This window comes from Zootoca vivipara, chromosome 13, assembly GCF_965207765.1.
Source record: "Zootoca vivipara chromosome 13, rZooViv2.hap1.1, whole genome shotgun sequence".
NCBI classification, from domain to species: domain Eukaryota; kingdom Metazoa; phylum Chordata; class Lepidosauria; order Squamata; family Lacertidae; genus Zootoca; species Zootoca vivipara.
This window is the reverse complement of record NC_142596.1, coordinates 43,979,584-43,997,220: the sequence shown is the minus strand read 5'-3', so window position 1 is coordinate 43,997,220 and position 17,637 is coordinate 43,979,584. Positions and strand designations below refer to the sequence as shown.

Sequence of the window (17,637 nt, the reverse complement as noted above, 5' to 3'; positions counted from 1 at the left end):
TACTCGCAGGCAAGTGTTTCCCAATTGCTGGTGTTTATACTTTTTTAAAAAATTGCCTTGTCTTTAAACCTCTTTTGTTGACCACCAACATTACGCTTTCCATTTTTAAGTTCGGAATAGAGTAGTTGCCGGGGGAGTGAAGCACACAGGATTTCTCCCAGCTATGTGGGCATTATCCCTTGTTCATGCCTGACCATGTGTTGAGTTTCTGCGTCACGTGAACAGGGCTATGGACTCCCTGTTTCCGCTTCACTCTGTAACATCTGTGTTAAAACCACTGTGATGTTGACAGTCCCTAGCTGTAGCTGCAGCAGGAAAAGGCTGAGCAGGCAGAAAGTCATTTTGTTCAAGATTCAGCTATCCCAGCGTCAATGCTCCCAAAAACAGGACGTTCTGTGCCTAAATGATGGGTAGCGTTCAGCTACCTCTTCTACGGTAGTACAGACACTAACCAGCTTGGAAACTTGTTTCTGTGGGAGCACATTTGAAAGTAATGAAGAACAAGAAGGCTGCATAACTGCTTGAGGAAGGAGAATGGGCAAAGGGTTTGGAGTCGTGTTGGAAATAAGGGGAATGAATGCTGGTTTCCCCCACAATGCCAGCACCCTAAATTAACATAGAACATGATTGAGAAGTGAGAGCTGGACCATAAAGAAGGCTGATCGCCGAAGAATTGATGCTTTTGAATTATGGTGCTGGAGGAGACTCTTGAGAGTCCCATGGACTGCAAGAAGATCAAACCTATCCATTCTTAAGGAAATCAGCCCTGAGTGCTCCCTGGAAGGACAGATCGTGAAGCTGAGGCTCCAATACTTTGGCCACCTCATGAGAAGAGAAGAATCCTTGGAAAAGACCCTGATGTTGGGAAAGATGGAGGGCACTAGGAGAAGGGGACGACAGAGGGCGAGATGGTTGGACAGTGTCCTCGAAGCTACGAACATGAGTTTGACCAAACTGCGGGAGGCAGTGGAAGACAGGAGTGCCTGGCGTGCTATGGTCCATGGGGTCACGAAGAGTCGGACACGACTAAACGACTAAACAACAACAACATGATTGAGAAACCCAAATGAGGCCTTCTAGGCCTCCCCCCCCCCCCCCCCGGCCCTTGAAATTCTCCCCAGGCCAAACTCCCCATTTTTACCCCCATGTAACGTGTGTCAGTGAATTCTGCTTGTCTGGGGAGAGAATAGGGGAACTAGCCTGCTGTTAGGATGGCCAAATCAGGAACACCCCAGACCCTGAGATTTCAGAGTACAACCTGGGACCTAGGCATTATACCCTCCAACTCCCGGTAAGAAAAATCCAGGATCAGCAGTGCCGTGGCACCGGAAGTTGCTTCTATGCATGTCTGGACATGCGTGGAAGCAACTTCTGGTGCCGGCGCTGCCCGATTTTCGGTGCCCAGACATGGGCAGAGCGGCACCCAAAATCGGTTCTGCGCATGTCCAGACATGTGCAGAAGGAGCCTCCCTGGCAGGTAGGAATTCCGGGGGATATACGGGGTTTTTCTCTATTCAGGATAACAGTGGGAAACGGGTTTAAATACGGGGGTTTCCCACGAAAAATGGGAGACTTGGCAGCTATGGACCTAGGGGTGGCCCCGGTGATGTCAGAGGAGTAGGGCCTGGAGACAGAGGTTAATTGGGAGAAAGGAGTGGAGGAAGTGCTTGGGCTGCAATTTGTAGCTGACTCTTGGTGAGTTGAAGCTTGCAAGTTGCATGCACAATCTGATAGATAGGTGATTAAAGACACTTTGTTGGACCTGGAGATTTAAGCTTTCCACCTGGAGGTGGGCCAGGCAAACCTGGAGGCATCAGGTCAGACCTGCAGGTAGGTCTGGCAACCCTGCTTACTGTACCAGGGTATTTGTCTGAGGGGCAAATTTGTCTGGTAGGACACCAGAAAAGTGTGTCATTTGTATGGTGTTTGTGTGGACAGCGTTTTAGAAACTGTGGCACCACAGTCCTGTACATGTTTACTTGAAAATAAGTCTGGCTGAGCTTTTTCCCTGGTGAGTGTGTCCCACTGAACACACTGGGACTTCCCCTGTGAGTAAACATGCTTAAGCTCACAGTGCAAAAGAGCATTTACAGTAGGACATTGCTGGGTTTTAATGCACCCAGTGTTACGTAATGGAATTAAAGATTCTATAGTTGAACAAAGGCAGGGATGATTCTGATACCCAGGAATAGCCATTTGTGTTTTTCCAAAAGTAGGCTTCTGCTAACCGGCAGTTCTGCTAACACTGAGGTCCAGCACCGAGGGCCTTCTGGCGGTTCCCTCGTTGCGAGAAGCCAAGTTGCAGGGAACTAGGCAGAGGGCCTTCTCGGTGGTGGCGCCCGCCCTGTGGAACGCCCTCCCAACAGATGTCAAAGAGGAAAACAACTACCAGACTTTTAGAAGACATCTGAAGGCAGCCCTGTTCAGGGAGGCTTTTAATGTTTAATAGATTACTGTGTTTTATTTTTCTGTTGGAAGCTGCCCAGAGTGGCTGGGGAAACACAGCCAGATGGGCGGGGTATAAATAATAAATTATTATTATTATTATTATTATATATTATTATAAATGACAACGAGATTGCAGCCTGCTTCTTTTTCTAAGCAGAGAATGTTCCTGGACTGTTTGATTGCAGGTTCTTGATGTAATGACATGGCAATCAAAGGCACTCAGTCAGCAGATCTGCTTATTGACAAGCTTGGATATATTCACATACCGTAGTTATGGGGATCTGAACATGGAACAGATGGAGGAAGGGGTGATACTTTTCTCCCCCCCCCAAAAAAAAACATGGCTGCAGAGTACCAACCTCCTGCACAGTTAAATGTTATGCAATCGTTGCTGTGCCAGCGCACCCAAGTGTTGCAAAAATAAATAAGTAAATAAACATTTAACTCCATATGTAGATATCTCATCATGTCCTACATTACTTGATCAGATTATAACTTCATGGGGCTGAATCAACACACCTATCTGGGTTTTAAGTCAAAGAAAACCATACTGTGGGCTTACCTGCATCACATACAAAGACGAATACGAATTTGAATTTTCTGCATGGTTTGTGCAGAGTCTACTTTGCATTCAAACACTGCATAATTCCTTCACGTTCTGGGTGTTACAACCCAAGGGATGGTTGTGTTTCCTAAAGCTCGATGTACACTGGGTACAAGCCCTAAAGAAGACGTAAAAATAAATTTTCAAGATAGAAAATGGGTGGGGAATTGTTTCCGACAGTATTTGTTGGAATGCTGTGTAAAAGAACCGCTGCTGTTTTCAACATAAGGTAGCAGGCTCTGGAAACCTCGTGGGACAAAGACAGCGTTCTGACTTACACTGTGAGCGCAGGCAGGAAGAAATGGAAATGACGGTCATAATCATCATTATAATAATTGATTCTGTGGTTTGGGAGAGAAAGTAGTTGTTGTCTCTGCAGATTTACTATTGAATAAATTTTGAAAGTAGCGTTAGAAGTATTCTGTAATGCTGTTTCCCTCCCTGTTAGTAATTCAATCAATCAGTCAATCTTTATTATTACAAGTAATTATTATTTTGTAATGCTGAATTTAGAGCCCTGTTGTACTGTTTCGGGTGCCGATTTATACACACCTAACCTGGGCACAAGCCTCTGAGAGCACAGGCAGAGGATAGCAGTCTTGTATGCTTTTCTGTACTCTGTTAGATATGGTTGTTTTACTGCGTTGCATTCCTGCATTGCAGGGGGTTTGAATAGATGGCTTTTGGGGGTCCATTGCATTTCCTTAGCACAGCTATAGCTTTGCAGCTCTAATCCTGGCAAGTAACAAAATGCACTTTCTAAATTCCATACTGAATCGGTAACCCGTTGAGTTGGCAATCCTAGGCACAATTACCTTGGAGTAAGTCCTAGTGGACTCGATAAGACTTTTTTTCCTGAGCAGACATGTCTAGGGTTGTCTCGAGCCTCGAGTCTTGTTCCATTCCCAACTTGCACACTTTCTCAAGATCGCAGGCAACATTTGGAGATTACAGAGTGTTTCCAGAGAGTGCTGAGAAACAGTTTGGGGCAAGACAGTTCTGGGAACCAATGCTTCTGGCCGGGTGGGGTTTTTAATACGTAGGCAAAAGGTGTTATTTTAATGCAGTGATGGTGAAGCCATGGCTGTCCAGACATTATTGGACTCCGGATCCCTTCAGTCCCAGCCAGCATGACCAACAGTCATGGATGATGAGCCATGTTGTGCATGTTGCATGTTTTATGATAGTCCACCATACATCTGGTTCCCCATGCTAGTTCTAAAGAAATGTGGGTTTTGAGTTAGAGGGAAAGCTGCATGAATCCCACTTGCTTTCAGCCTGATCCCTAGATGTGTCTGGGTATGTTTTTATAATCTAAATATGCAGAAATGTTCACGATCCGTGTGCAGGGGGCAATGTATGGAGATACAGGGGGGAGGGGACAACAGAGGACTCAGACAAAAGTAAATACTGGGAAATGCAACCCAGAAACTGACATTTCCTTCGCCAAGGGTGGGGGCCAATGTAGGAAGATACCGGGGGTAGGGGCCAACACTCCCCAGGGACAACAGAGGCCTCAGACAGAAGTGCATACTGGGAAATAAAACCCAGAACCTAACAGTTCCTTCTCCAAAGGTGGGGGCCAAGGTATGGAGATACATGGGGGAGGCGCCAACACTCCCCAAGGACAACAGATGAAAGGATATCCTACCAAAACACAGGGATGAGCCGGGGTGGAGGGAGGAGGGGCAGGATACGTCATGGATCGGGACAGGGTGGGGGGGATCACAGGAAAGACCCACAGCAACGCGTGGCGGGGTCAGCTAGTACTATATATAAAATGATAGAGTTGGGAAGGTACCCCATGCAGTACAAGAATCACAGCTAAGGTTTTGGTTGATTGTGTTTATTGTAATTGGTTTTAGGATTTATGCTGTCTTTGTAAGTTGCTTTGAGTCACTTCCATGAGTAAAGTGATGGGGGGGAAAGATAGTCTCACCTTTGTTTATTTGGAAGTAGGAATGGGGTAGAATTCAGTTCACACTTAAACGTGTTTACAGGCAAAATTGTAACTCTGAAGGGTAAACTATGGAGCCCAGAATGACACTTGCAGAATGGCGGCAAAAGCAGGAAGTGTCCAATTTCCAAATATCACAGCAGGAAACCTAGTTGTTGGTCATGGCCCTCAAGACCTAATTCGGGCTTATCAGCCGACAGATATTGTCGCAGAGAAATCAAGTGTAGTCCTAACAAGAGTCTAGGGACCTGTCCCAGAACACCTTGCTCAGTTCAGTTGTGAGATGCAATTTTAAACTTTGGCAGAAAAGCGGTATATAAATGTAGTCAGTAAATAAATAGGCTGTGTGTACACAACAGGCAGAAACTGATAACGGGTGCAGAAGTCAGCATTCTAAGAATTTCACCTTATGCTATTCAGTTTCTAGTCCTTATGCTTTTTGAAATTCAGGAAAGGGACAAAATGTTGCAAAAAGGAGCATATTCAATTAAGTTTCATCCTTCATCTCTTGGAGAATTCACAGAATTTGGGGGAAGCAGAATTTGGATTACCTTATTTTGAGGGACGAGGGAAGCACAGAATATATACATAGCACCATGATGAAATATCAGGTTGACCATCAACAATAAGAACCTTCTTGGAGCTTGAGCACAGGGCAAGTTGCCATCCTTTTAGATGGACCTTTTAAATAAAGATCTCTGTCTTCTTATTAGCACAAGGTAGCAAGACTGGCCTCATTGCACAGGCTCATTGAGGTCTCGAGCAGCAGAATGACTGGGGGTGGCAGGAAAAGAGTGCTCATTTGGCACCTGTACATGGCTGCCTCCTTCAAACAGAAAGCACAGGATGTTCTCCTGGAAGCAAACAGCTCTCTGCTCCTGCATGTCAGGAAGATAAGGCCTGGAATTGGATCTGTTTCAGAAGCATGATGGTGCAGCTTTAGTACTCAAGCTTAGAGCACAAGAGAAGTGCATTGGAATATTCTCTGCATGAAATTTCCAAATAATAATAATAATAATAATAAATATTCATCTCCAGGGTGTGTGTGTGTGTTCTCCAGATCTTGGGGAATATACATGGGGAGGTCTAACAGACTGCAAAAAAACACAAAAAACCAACGCTCTGAATAATTCTCGCCCTGGTTTTCGTAATCTTTAATGGTTCATGTGGTTGTGTGGCTTGGTTTAAGGCCAGAAATCAAACCAAACAAACTTGTTCCCGTGGAAACAAGGAATGCCACACAAGGTTACTTATTACTTTATTGTTTAGTGACAGTTACTTATTAGGGAATTCCAGCCGAAGCTTAAGGAGGTGCCATTTATACAATTAGCAATTGCATGGGCGACTTTTTAACAGTAAACAGGGGAGGCTGATTTGAGTTAGGTGGCAGGAAAGGATTAAAACCCCTTTGTGCCCCCCTGCCAGGAACCTCTTGGTTAGTATTGGGCCCCGTGCCTGCTGCTTATTTTTTAAAATGTAAAAGTTGTGGTGTGAGAGCCAATATGGTGTAGTGGTTAGTGTGTTGGACTAGACCTGGGAGACCAGGGTTCGAATCCTCCCTCCGTCATGAAGCAACACTGGGTCACCTTGGGCCAGTCACAGTCTCTCAGCCTAACCCATTTCACAGGGTTGTTTGTAAGGATATATGCCATCTTGAGCTCTTTGGCGGAAAGGTGGGACAGAAATGAATAAATCCATATAAATCCATTCATGCAATTGTTATTGTCTTCTCTATGTGTTCAATACTGGGGTCCTTCATTGGGGCAGGATCCGTCCAGCCATGGAGGCAAACAAGGCAGCTGTCTAGGTGGCTCCCCGCTTTTAAGAAGTTGGGTGGGGGGAAAATACCTTGGTGCCATCGGTTGTTTCCTTTAGCTTGATATTTTCTGCTCAGGTTGAATAGCCTCATTGAAAGTTGTCTTGCTTTTCCACAGAGAATTACATATACACTTGCCTTTCACTGGGAAAATACCACCTCTAATTTTAGCTTGTGTCTTACTTTAGAAGAGGTCAGAGGAGCACTGCACTGTGCCTGACGGTGAGATCTATGGCAGGCCAGCTCTTAGCAGTAGTGGTGGCTAACGGGTCATTTTTCTCCTTTACCTACAGGGTTATTGTTTTTACAACTGCTGGTACTTCTGTGTGGCCTTCTGCCTGCCCCACTCCTTTCCTGCCACGTGTGGAGGCTTGCGTTCAACTTCTGCTGCCGGAAGTTGACCCACTATAGGTAAGCGCCATTCCTTCTTATTGACTTTAACTGTAGGGTGAATTCACCGCGTGGATCTTCAGCAAAGATCCACGCGGTGCATAGTCTCTGTGCCTGGGTTTCCGCATCTGAGATAAAACGGAAAGGTCTCTTTAAGGCACTACCTTGCTTTTGCACCAAGCAACCTGGGAGTCATTGATGATTTGTTATTTAGTGTGGCAGCACCTGCACTTTGGAACTCCCTGCCTCTTGAGATCAAGCAGGCTCCTTCACTGTGCTCTTTTTGGCGCCTGCTAAAAACAGTCTTGCTTTGACAAGAGGACCCAGATGTTTAGAAAGCCGAGGTAATTCTAATCTGTTTTAGTATTTTAACTTTTGTATGCCTTAAAGGATGGTTGTGTGTGCAAGATCATTAAGGTATAAGAACATAAAAATAAGATAAAAATTAAGCAGAAGCAATAAATATTTAAATAACCAGAAGGGGAAGTTGAGGGAAGTCACCGGGGGGGGGGGGAGAGCTTCTTTTTTCTTTTGTATGATAAATGTTACATTGTGTTGTATGATTGAATATTAAACTGTAAAAATCCGATAAAATTTCATTTAAAAAATAAAATAAAGTAGGCCTAGGGTCGTGAATTTTTCTCCATGTTATCACTTTATCTTTTTGTAAACCATTTTTCGGTTGTTGGTTTTTTTTACATCCGAGCACTGTATAAGTGTTACGAAGTAAGTTAGTAAATAGATTAAAAGAATGAATAATTCCACCTTTCATTTCTAGAAGAAATACCAATTGTTAATCAGAGACACAGTATGGAATCAGTTTGAGGCTGTGTCTTTGTTGTTTGTTCAGATAAGTTTCATGTGTAGAGTACTGATGGCCTTCAACAAAATGTGCTTCTGTAGCCAGCCAGCCAGCCACAATACTCCATTGATTCTATTCCCTTTTCTACCTAGTGTTCCATTCAACACTCAAAACAGTTTTGTGTACCCACTGAGCATGCTCAGCCCTCATCAGACTGTCTGGGGAAATCATTTATTGTACTTCTGAAAATCTTGGGGTTTCCACCTGGGGGTTCTTTTATGTCTGTAGGTGGTGGCATTTTGGCTGTGCAAATTTTGGCACGTGCAACCTGGACATGGGAAATAGAGGGAACGATTTACCCTCATACTAGGTTTGATGAGTTTGAAATGTCTTGGATAAACACCCACCAAAGTGCTGGCACTAATTGGACCAGTGGCTCAGCTGGAAAGAGTTGCTGGGAGGCCCCTTCCCAAGAGAGTTGGGTTGGGAAATATATGGATGCATTGCACAATTTAGCCTTTTGCAAGTAAGCGTTTGAGCTCCACCCGCCCACCCCAAATCTTCCCCTACCTTTTTAAAAAACGAGTCCTGTTCAGAACCGATCATGATGAGATGTATTATTTATCAGGCGCCATACAGAAGATAGAATTACATCACCCTGCCCTCAGGCTTGCAATCTCATAAAAGGAGAGTGAAAATAAAGGCATGGAACCGGAGGGGCAGGAAACCAGATCAAAAGATAGCTGGGAAAAAGGCGAAGGGGAGTCTCTTAAACAATGGAGGCACACCTCTATGGTAGACATAGAAAAGGACTGTAGCTCAGCGGTGGGTCATCTGCTTTTCTATGCAGAAAGTCCCAGGTATGTCCAGTTAATGGCTGGGAGAGAATCCTGCCTGATGCCCAGGAAAGCCACTGCCAGATGGTGTAGAGTCTAGACCAGGCACCCCCAAACTTCGGCCCTCCAGATGTTTTGCACTACAATTCCCATCATCTCTGACCACCATAGCTGCCAAGTTTTCCCTTTTCTCGCGAGGAAGCCTATTCAGCATAAGGGAAAATCCCTTAAAATAAGGGATAACTTGGCAGCTATGCTCCTGCCTTCTTCCCAAAGACCGCTCCCTCACTTAACCAGCTCTGGGAAAGCAGCATGAGGACTGGGGGAGAGGGGAACGTCCAATTTTGGCCTTGCTCACCCCCACAAGAAGGCAGTGTGTGGCCCATGGGTTCCATGTCAAAGTACAGTATTCTAGTGACCCACGTGGTATGGAAAGTTAGGCTGCCCTGTTCTAGGTGTACCAGGCTGGCATTAATTGGAAGAAAAACTATGGCGTGTTTCACACCCCACTGGGTTGCATCCAGCTAAGTTCCTCTGCAAGCAGGCCCATAGAAATTAATGAGGCGAGGCAGCCTTTGGGCTGAGAGAAGTTCACACGCCAATATATGCCTTTTTTAAAATTACGCTGAGGAAAGGAGTTTGTGAAATCAGCCTAGTGTGTGAAAACAGCTGCACTCTCTTCGTGGCGCTCCTTTAAAGATTTGGGCGGTTCCCATGGTGGTTAATAAAACGATGAGACGGTTTGAATGTTTCTTTTATTGCAGAGTGCAGTTCATGAGCCAAGGGTAGTCAATGGATATCTCTCGTTTCTCTTTGCTGCTGTTTCTTCATTCATTATCTGGGGGAAAACCGGTGAAGTTACCTGCAAGCTCAGGCTTGTGGTGCTCCAACCGAAGCTGGAGAAATATCCCAGATCCTGGATAAATATGAAGTGTCTCATTGTTGAGGCCTGTATTCCCAGCCAGGGCAGCTGTTCACCTTCCTGGGAGGGAGAGAGGGCTGGAGCAGATGTTGGCAGGAAGCATGAAGCCGTCCAATTGCTACATCTCAGCAATGGAGAAGACATGCCTAGCCTCACCCACCAGCCAGGCCGTATGCGTGGACTTTTTCAGCAGGGGGCCGGTCCAGTGTCCCTCAGACCTTGTGGGGGGCCAGACTATAAGCCCCCCCGACTCTCCCCTCCCTTCTCCACAGCACTGGACGAGCCCTGGTGGCTGCTTACCTGTGTCTTGCGAGCGGAAGGGGCTGGCGGCGGCAGAGGGGCTCCAGAGAGGGAGGGGCTGCTTAAAATGGCGGCCACTTGAGCGCTGCTGCTGCTCCTGGCACCTACAAAGCCCAGACCCCTTCCTCTTCTAGGCAGGGCGGGGAGAAGCCAGGAGGAGGGAGGGAGGAGGAGGCAGCGCCGAGGGAGGGAGAGGGAAAGAAGGAACATGCTGGCGATCCACGTGGCAATTCCCGGACCGTCCGCAGGCCAGATCCAGAAGGCAATTGGGCCTGATCCGGCCCGCGGGCCTTAGTTTGCCGACCCATGCCCTAAAGAATCATGGGAGCAGGGTGCTGAGAGTTGTCCCCTTGCAGAGCTGCAGTTTCCAGGGTTCCCTGCGAAGAGGAATTGATTCTTAAATCACTCTGGGAATCGGTGCCTTGGGAGGGGAAGGAGTCTCCTAGGAACTCTCAGCATCCTGTTTAGCCTTCAGGGCCATTTTCACCAAACCATAGCCACTTGCCCCCAAACCTGATGCCAGATGGGGTAGGGGGCAGTTAATGATGGTTCATTTCCTGGAGGAAGGCATATTCCCACAGCACCTTGCACTGGGATGGGAATTGGTTTCCGTTGAAACCACTGCTAAAATGGAGATACGTAGAACGTTGTGTGTTTTAAATGATTTCAATTAAATGTCTTAAACAGCTGTTTCTAACTTTTTATGGATGATTTTGTTTTATTTTTTTGCAAACCGCTTTGAGGTTTATTCAGGGTTTGTTTTGTTTTGTTTTTACAATCGAGCGGCACGTAACTTTTATTAAATGAACAGATGTGAAGCCTAAAGATTCCTACATACTGACCCATTCCCCCCCCCAATTAATTCAGATATTGATCTCCTGCCTTTCCCTTCCTTAGGTTCCTTCATTTGTAATACTGGCTACTTCAATCCCCACACGATCAAAGCCACTCTCCCACCAGTATGGCGGAAGAAGACCTTATCTTTCACATGGAGTGCTTCGATAACACCAAGCCGGCGAAAGCAGTCTCTGGGAATTACCACGACACCGATAGCGAGGATGATGATAATTACTATATCTGCCCGATAACAGATGACCCTGTTGCAAACAAGGCGGCTAGTGACAAAGTCAGCAACTATTACACCAACTTGATGAAAAATGAGCTGAATTCATCCAGCGCTTCTCCGAGGAGTTCTTTTGACATCAAGGTCAGTTAGCACCAGTCTCTATCTTTCCTGGCATTTCCTGGGCTGGCATGAGGTCAAAACTTTCTTCCCCTGCTTTGTTTCTTGTAACTAATTATTGTGATGTACAACTTGCGTGCATTTTACCCAGACCTGTAGCTGCTCTCAAGACAGTGGCCCACCCGGCTTCAGACAAATTTGCAGTTTGCTCATTTTTTGTGCGTAGACCAAAGTGTGAAGCGGTACACATTCAGCTTGTGCGTTTGTAAATACGCAGAGGACACAGGTTGTAGAGCTGCAGTTGTGGAGTTGTGCAGTTGTGGAGCTGCAGTTGATCATGGCCACAATTGTTGGCAAAGTCTGTTAAATAATGCAGACGGAGTCCAAAGAGAATATAACATCCTGGTAATACTTTGCTGAGGAAACTGAAGAAAAGGCAATGTATAATTTGAGGGGAAAGGAACAGACATGTGCTGTCTTTCTCTCTTCAGGCCTTGTACATAGCAGGGAGGCGTTCAAGCAAGCATACAAAGGAAAACTCCCTCAAAACTACACAGCCTATCAAGGCAGTGGGCCACCTCAGCAAAACATCATGCCACCTGAACTGCAGCCCTTGTTGAGCTGGCTTTGGTCCATTATTATAATAATTATTGGCTACTCTCCGTTTTCAATTACCATATAATTACTTTCTGTGATAACAGTGTATTACGTATTCTTCAGCCATTGCTCTCACAATAAATAAAAGCACAACTAGTTGCAGCAAGCTGTTTAATAAAAACAGCATAAATGAAAGGTAAAGCCAAAAGGTATTGGCAGGTAAAATGGATTTTCACCTGGTGCATCTGGCAATCCTCTCTGGGAAGGTTTCCCCCGGCTAGGGTGCCATAGCTGAAAAGGTCCTGCCTCCCACTGCCACCTCTCTTCCTTCTTCCATATAACTATTTCACAATGGGATGTTGTCACTGATGTTTCTTAAGAAGTATCACTCTGGGCCAGAAGTTAGTTGTCTGTCAGTGAAAGGCTGTTAGGAAGCAGAGGAGAGGAACACCACTTGAAAGAGAAGTGAGCAGGACTGTATTCTAGATGATCATAGAATTGTAGATTCTATGATCCCAGGGTCACTAGTCACAATCCCCTGCAGTGCAGGAATCTCAGCATCCAATTTGAAACCCCCATCCAATTTGAAACCGTACTGGACCCAGGCTACATTGGTGGATCAGATGACAGGTGGCATATAGAAAAACGGGCTTTCAAAAACTTTCACCAAGCACAATGGATGTGTTGATTGTCTTGAAAAGTGACTTTCATTCCAATGCTATTTTGCTCTGTTCTACATGTCTTCTGCTTAATTGTTTCTCATGTATGTCCTTTAGAATGGCACTCAGCAGCATTCTAAGCATGGCTCTGCCGTTGACCATAGCCGGGTAGGTCAAAAATGAATGCGGTAAACATTTTAAAATAAATTTCTTGTTTGAGGTGGGCGAGTGGTTTAAAACCCAAATCCCACCATTTCCAGAAAAATCATATGCAGTTTTATGCACACTTCTCTTTATAAACACAGTTTTGTATGCAGCTTCCCCTCACATAAGCATTTTCACTAATTTCGCACATTTTGTGCACAGGATTGGGCTGAGTGTCTTGGAGAATGAAACAGCCATTTGTCTGGAGTTGTAATATTCACCTGCATCCTTTACATACTAACATGCCTTTTGCTTCATGTGGTGAGCTGGGATTTTTGGTTCATTTTCAAGCAGCTTTTGCAGCCTCAGTTTGATTATATGTAGCTTGTTTTGTGTTCTCCCCCCCCCTTACTTTTTCCTCAAGAGCATGTTTGAGTTTGACTATATCACTGGGACATTAAAAAATAAGAATAGGAAAGCATGAGCAGATCCAAAGAAAGCATGCATCTGGCTGAGATTAGCAGTCGAGTCGCTCCCACCAGCTGAGACAGGGACGCACTCCCAAAATATTTTGTTGTAAAAGAAAATAACTTTGCATTAAAAGAAAAACACGAGTTCAGTCTCTGCTCTCGTGTTGATTTATCATTTGTTGTTTTGCCAGTGCTCCCCCCCGGGGGGGGGGTTCTCAAAGGCAGGGCTGGATTTAGGTTTGATGAGGCCCTAAGCTACTGAAGGTATTGGGGCCCTTTATATGCCCAGCTGTCCTTTGTCAACAACAAATTGTCGCTGTTTTATGTGTTGAATATATGCTATATGGCAGGCATGTCCAACAGGTAGATTGTGATCTACCGGTAGATCACTGGATGTCTGTGGTAGATCACTGGCTCCCCCCAAAGAAGCCGAACAACTTTGGCTCCCCCAAAAAGCTCAACATCTTTGCCCTGCACCCCCCAAAAAGGGGGTAGATCACTGCCAGTTTTTAACTCTGTGAGTAGATCACAGTCTCTTGGGAGTTGGCCACCCCTGCTACAGTATATGGTAATTTATGGACCTAATAGGTATCCAAAGCCATTTGCACATAACAAAATACTGTATGTATTTTATCAAAGTAATTGTTGAACTGAAATACAATTAAGAAGAAGTATATTACAGTGGTGGCTCGACTTACGAATTTAATCCATTCCAAAGGCAGCTTCGTAGGTCGAAAAATCCGTAAGTCGAAAAGCGCCATTGGAAACGCGATTTCCCATAGGAATGCATTGTAAACGGAAAAATTTGTAAGTCGAAGCAACCCCATCTAAAAATTCATAAGTCGAAAAAACCCTATCTAAAACCGCTGCGGTTTCCGTTCGGTTGTTGAGAAATTCATAAGCGTGCGGCCATTTGCCCCATTCGTAAGTCGAAAAAGTCGGTTGTCGAGTTGTTCGTAAGTCGAGGTACCGCTGTAATAGTGAAATAGTGAAACGTAGAGGCCCACGAGACATGTGTCCGCAGACAGATATCCTTAATCCTGCACAGTTTTCAGGGCTCTCCCTGTGTGCTTCCCTTTGCAAGATTGAGATCCAGAAGTACGATGGGAGATCAATGATTGTGCATTATCTCTGATGGCCCTTTGTGAATAACTCAACACTTTCCAACTTCTGCAGCAAGCTTGGAAGCATGCCATTGAGAAAGCCAAGCACATGCCTGACCCGTGGGCGGAATTTCATCTGGAGGACATCGAAACAGAAAACGCAACACGTTACAGGTTTGTTGGCACTTCTGCTTCTAGTACTGATGTTGCATGTGTGCCCTCTGGGCTTGGGCAGGGGGGAGAGGGATGCCACATCTTATTTTGCCACATAAGGTGAAACAGGAAGTGCTGCTGCAGCAGCCACTGCTCTTGCCACTACCTACCTGCTCCTGCTGCCGTTACGTGCCCTACTACATCCACCAATGGTGGCACAGATTACATACAAGATCTTGCCTATTTTGGGTGAGATCTCGCCCCAAATCGCATGAGATTTATTTTTTTGGTGCTCTACAAAATCTTGTGCGATTTCAGGCAAGATCTCGCCCCAAATGGGCACGATGATGCCCAAAATCGGTGCCGATTGCGGCAGCACTTCTCTGCTGATGGCAGAGGTGGCAGGCCAGGCTGGAGACCTGCAGGCCTGCAGCCTCAGGCAGTGACCTCACCCTGCCCAACGGCTGAGCCGGCACTGGCAGGGCAGGGCTATGTGTCAAAGGGGTTTGTTTATTTTTCTAAATACTCCATGTGAAAACAAGTGGAAGTATCTTGAAGCAGAGGCAAATATTAATATCTCTCTCCCCCTGAGTATGGACTTTTTAGCGGCACCCTAGGAGAAAAAATATTTGATCAGGAAGATGTTAGGAGGCTTGCCGCTGATTGATGTGCAATTAGGTTAAACAAAATGGGCAATAACCACATTACTCCTTTTAATTAGTTGTTGTGTTTATGGCTCTTGTCTGTATGCCCTGATAGGTTCTTGCTTGCGGGTGTTCTGTTCTATTTCACATTTTATTATTAACTTCCATTGCAGGTTTTTAAAATAAATACCTACCAACAAATTAGGCAACCTTTATCTGAAACAGGGTTAAGCTGGTTATCCAGAGTCCGTGCGGCTTGTCCATTACTGCCCCCTGCCTCACCCCTTGTAAACATGTCTTGCACGTATCCTGATTTTTGATTCTCCAAATCTTATCTTTTTCTTCTTTGTCCCAAGCTACAGTTGTGAGCTCGTTGCTGTTGTCTTAGGAATTAAATCTTCGTAAGGAAGAAAATCCTTCCAACGTGTTTTTATGCAAAGCTATAAATAGTTGGGCCTCTTGGTAACGCGCTGTGCCATTCTTAAAATAGTGTTTGCTTTCTCTCGGGTGTGCGTGCTTCTCTGTTACGCACAGCCAGAATGTAAATCTTTTAAAAAGGACCAGTGCAGGCGTGCTCAGAGAAGAACTGACCTCTGACTTGTGTGTGTTCCTGCTGGGCAGACAAGCTCATCGGAACATACTGTACATAATGCACATCTGAAGTGTGCATTTGCTGGTTGTGAAATGAGTGCAACTAAGCATTTTATGGCAGGATTACATGAGGAAGGGTGGAATAAAACTGTCAGAAATAGATTGTTGCCCAACATATTTCAGTTATTATAGCTCTCTCTTCCTATTAAAAAAGATAATGAATCGCAGTCTCTGCAGAAAAAGACAGATAATATTTGAAATACATTGGCTGATAAATGGTCTCCTGCACGACTTTAAGGAAAGTGTTGGACACACCCTTCTTCCCAGTTCAAGTCAGTCCTTTGCTTAATCTGAAACCCCCTTCCGCCTTTCCATTATAAACAAAAACCTCAGGAAAACCAGTCATGGAGCTCTATGGAAATCTGTAATTCCTCCATAAAATATTATAACCACATGAATACACTTTTGTTTCGACAAAGTTTTCCAGCTGGATGAAAAAGTATCCACTGTTTTTCAAACTTCCATTGTTTCATACTGTATTTTAAACTACTTTCTGCCCCCACCAAATGCTGTCCCGAGAGTTTCCCCAGCTCTTGGATCAGATTTGGGAATGGGGGCAAGGGCTGCGGAAGGAAGGGGGAATAATAGAAAATTGCCTCCTAGTGCTCCTTCATGGAGGCCTTCACAAGATCAAGCAGCTTCTATGAATGGTTGCAATGGCGGGGGGGGGGGGCGGGACAATGGCTAAAATGCTTTGGTCTGAAAGACAGTTAAATTGATCTTTTAATCTACTCCTTGACGATACATGATGGGTGCTTATTTTTATATGTTTTATTACAAATATTGTGCATGTGTGTTTTAAATTCTATTTTCCCTCTCTGATTATTTGAGGGGGGGTGTTATTGGGTTGTTCTTGTTTTTATTTTGATTATATGGTTTGTGTTTTTATATTGTGATTTTATCCTGTGAACCTCCCTGCGACCCGTGGGTATAGGGCGGTATATAAATGTTAATAATAATAAATTTGTGGTATGTTCATACATCTCCTTGAGACTCACATGAAAGGCAATTCACAAGTTAATAACACAGACCAGTTCCTCCAATTTCACATGTGCTTTATGTGTGTTGCATAGCATGTGGAAGCAACACACGAATCCACATGTACAGAACTGCACATAAGCCAGATTGTGGCTGGTTCCACACCATACATTTAAAAGCTAATTTAAAGCACGCGCACACACCCAAATCCTAGAAACTATAGTTTTTACCCTTCACAGAGCTACAGTTCTCAGCTCCCTTAACAAACCAGAGTTTCCAGGATTCTTAAGGGGGTGGGAATGTGCTTTAAATGTGCTCACAGAGGCCTGGTTTCAGCATGTCTGATGCTGTTTGCTGTGCTGATCCTTTAAAGGAAAAAATAATCCACATTCTTGTACTTACAAGGGAAAGAAAAAACTATTTCAAGTATTGTGCAGTGCACGCCCCTCCCAAAACCCTTATGCACAGTCACATGTGGCTCTGCAGAAGTTTTAAGGACAGAAAGAGACAGTATTTCTCCTTAGCTGGTGCCAAAGTTATGCAGATGATGGCTATCTGTCTCTGGCAACATTGCTGTTTCAGCTGAACATGAAGCGACCAGCCTCTGTTTTGTTTTCGTGATAAAGGAAAACCCGCAGTGAAAACAATCACACAACTAAAGCAAGGGTGTTATTCTGCCCTTCACGGTCAGCGGGAGGTGGGGGTTGTTTCTTGTTCAACCAAACAGTGATTAAGGGTGTTGAAAGTGGGCAGTGGTTTGTATTTCCAAATACTGTACAGTGGTACCTATACTTACGAATTTAATGTGTTCCGAATGCACATTCGTAAGTCGAAAAAAATTGTAAGTCGAATCCCATAGGAATGTATTGGGAGGAAAAATTTGTAAGTCGAAGCAACCCTATCTAAAAATCGTAAGTAGAAAAAAATCCAATCTAAACTGCATCCAAGATGGCGGACGGAGCTCCATTCGTAAGCAGAAA

At 44.9% G+C, this 17,637-nt stretch overlaps 1 protein-coding gene across 13 annotated transcripts in view; it reads left to right on the top strand.

Annotated features, from left to right (window-relative positions):
- EEF2K (eukaryotic elongation factor 2 kinase) overlaps positions 1-17,637 on the top strand; it is a 45,015-nt gene that overhangs the window by 2,512 nt on the left and 24,866 nt on the right. For 8 of the 13 annotated variants that reach the window (XM_088656683.1, XM_035132082.3, XM_088656686.1 and 5 more), the window contains 3 exons: positions 7,119-7,236; positions 10,973-11,282; positions 14,305-14,405. In XM_088656683.1, coding sequence (XP_088512809.1) covers positions 11,037-11,282; positions 14,305-14,405 — 347 coding nt within the window. In that variant the 5' untranslated portion in view covers positions 7,119-7,236; positions 10,973-11,036. Of the gene's footprint in view, positions 1-7,118; positions 7,237-10,972; positions 11,283-12,631; positions 12,683-14,304; positions 14,406-17,637 lie in introns of all 13 variants that reach the window. The other 5 variants (XM_060282576.2, XM_060282580.2, XM_088656679.1 and 2 more) reach the window with 1 other exon arrangement.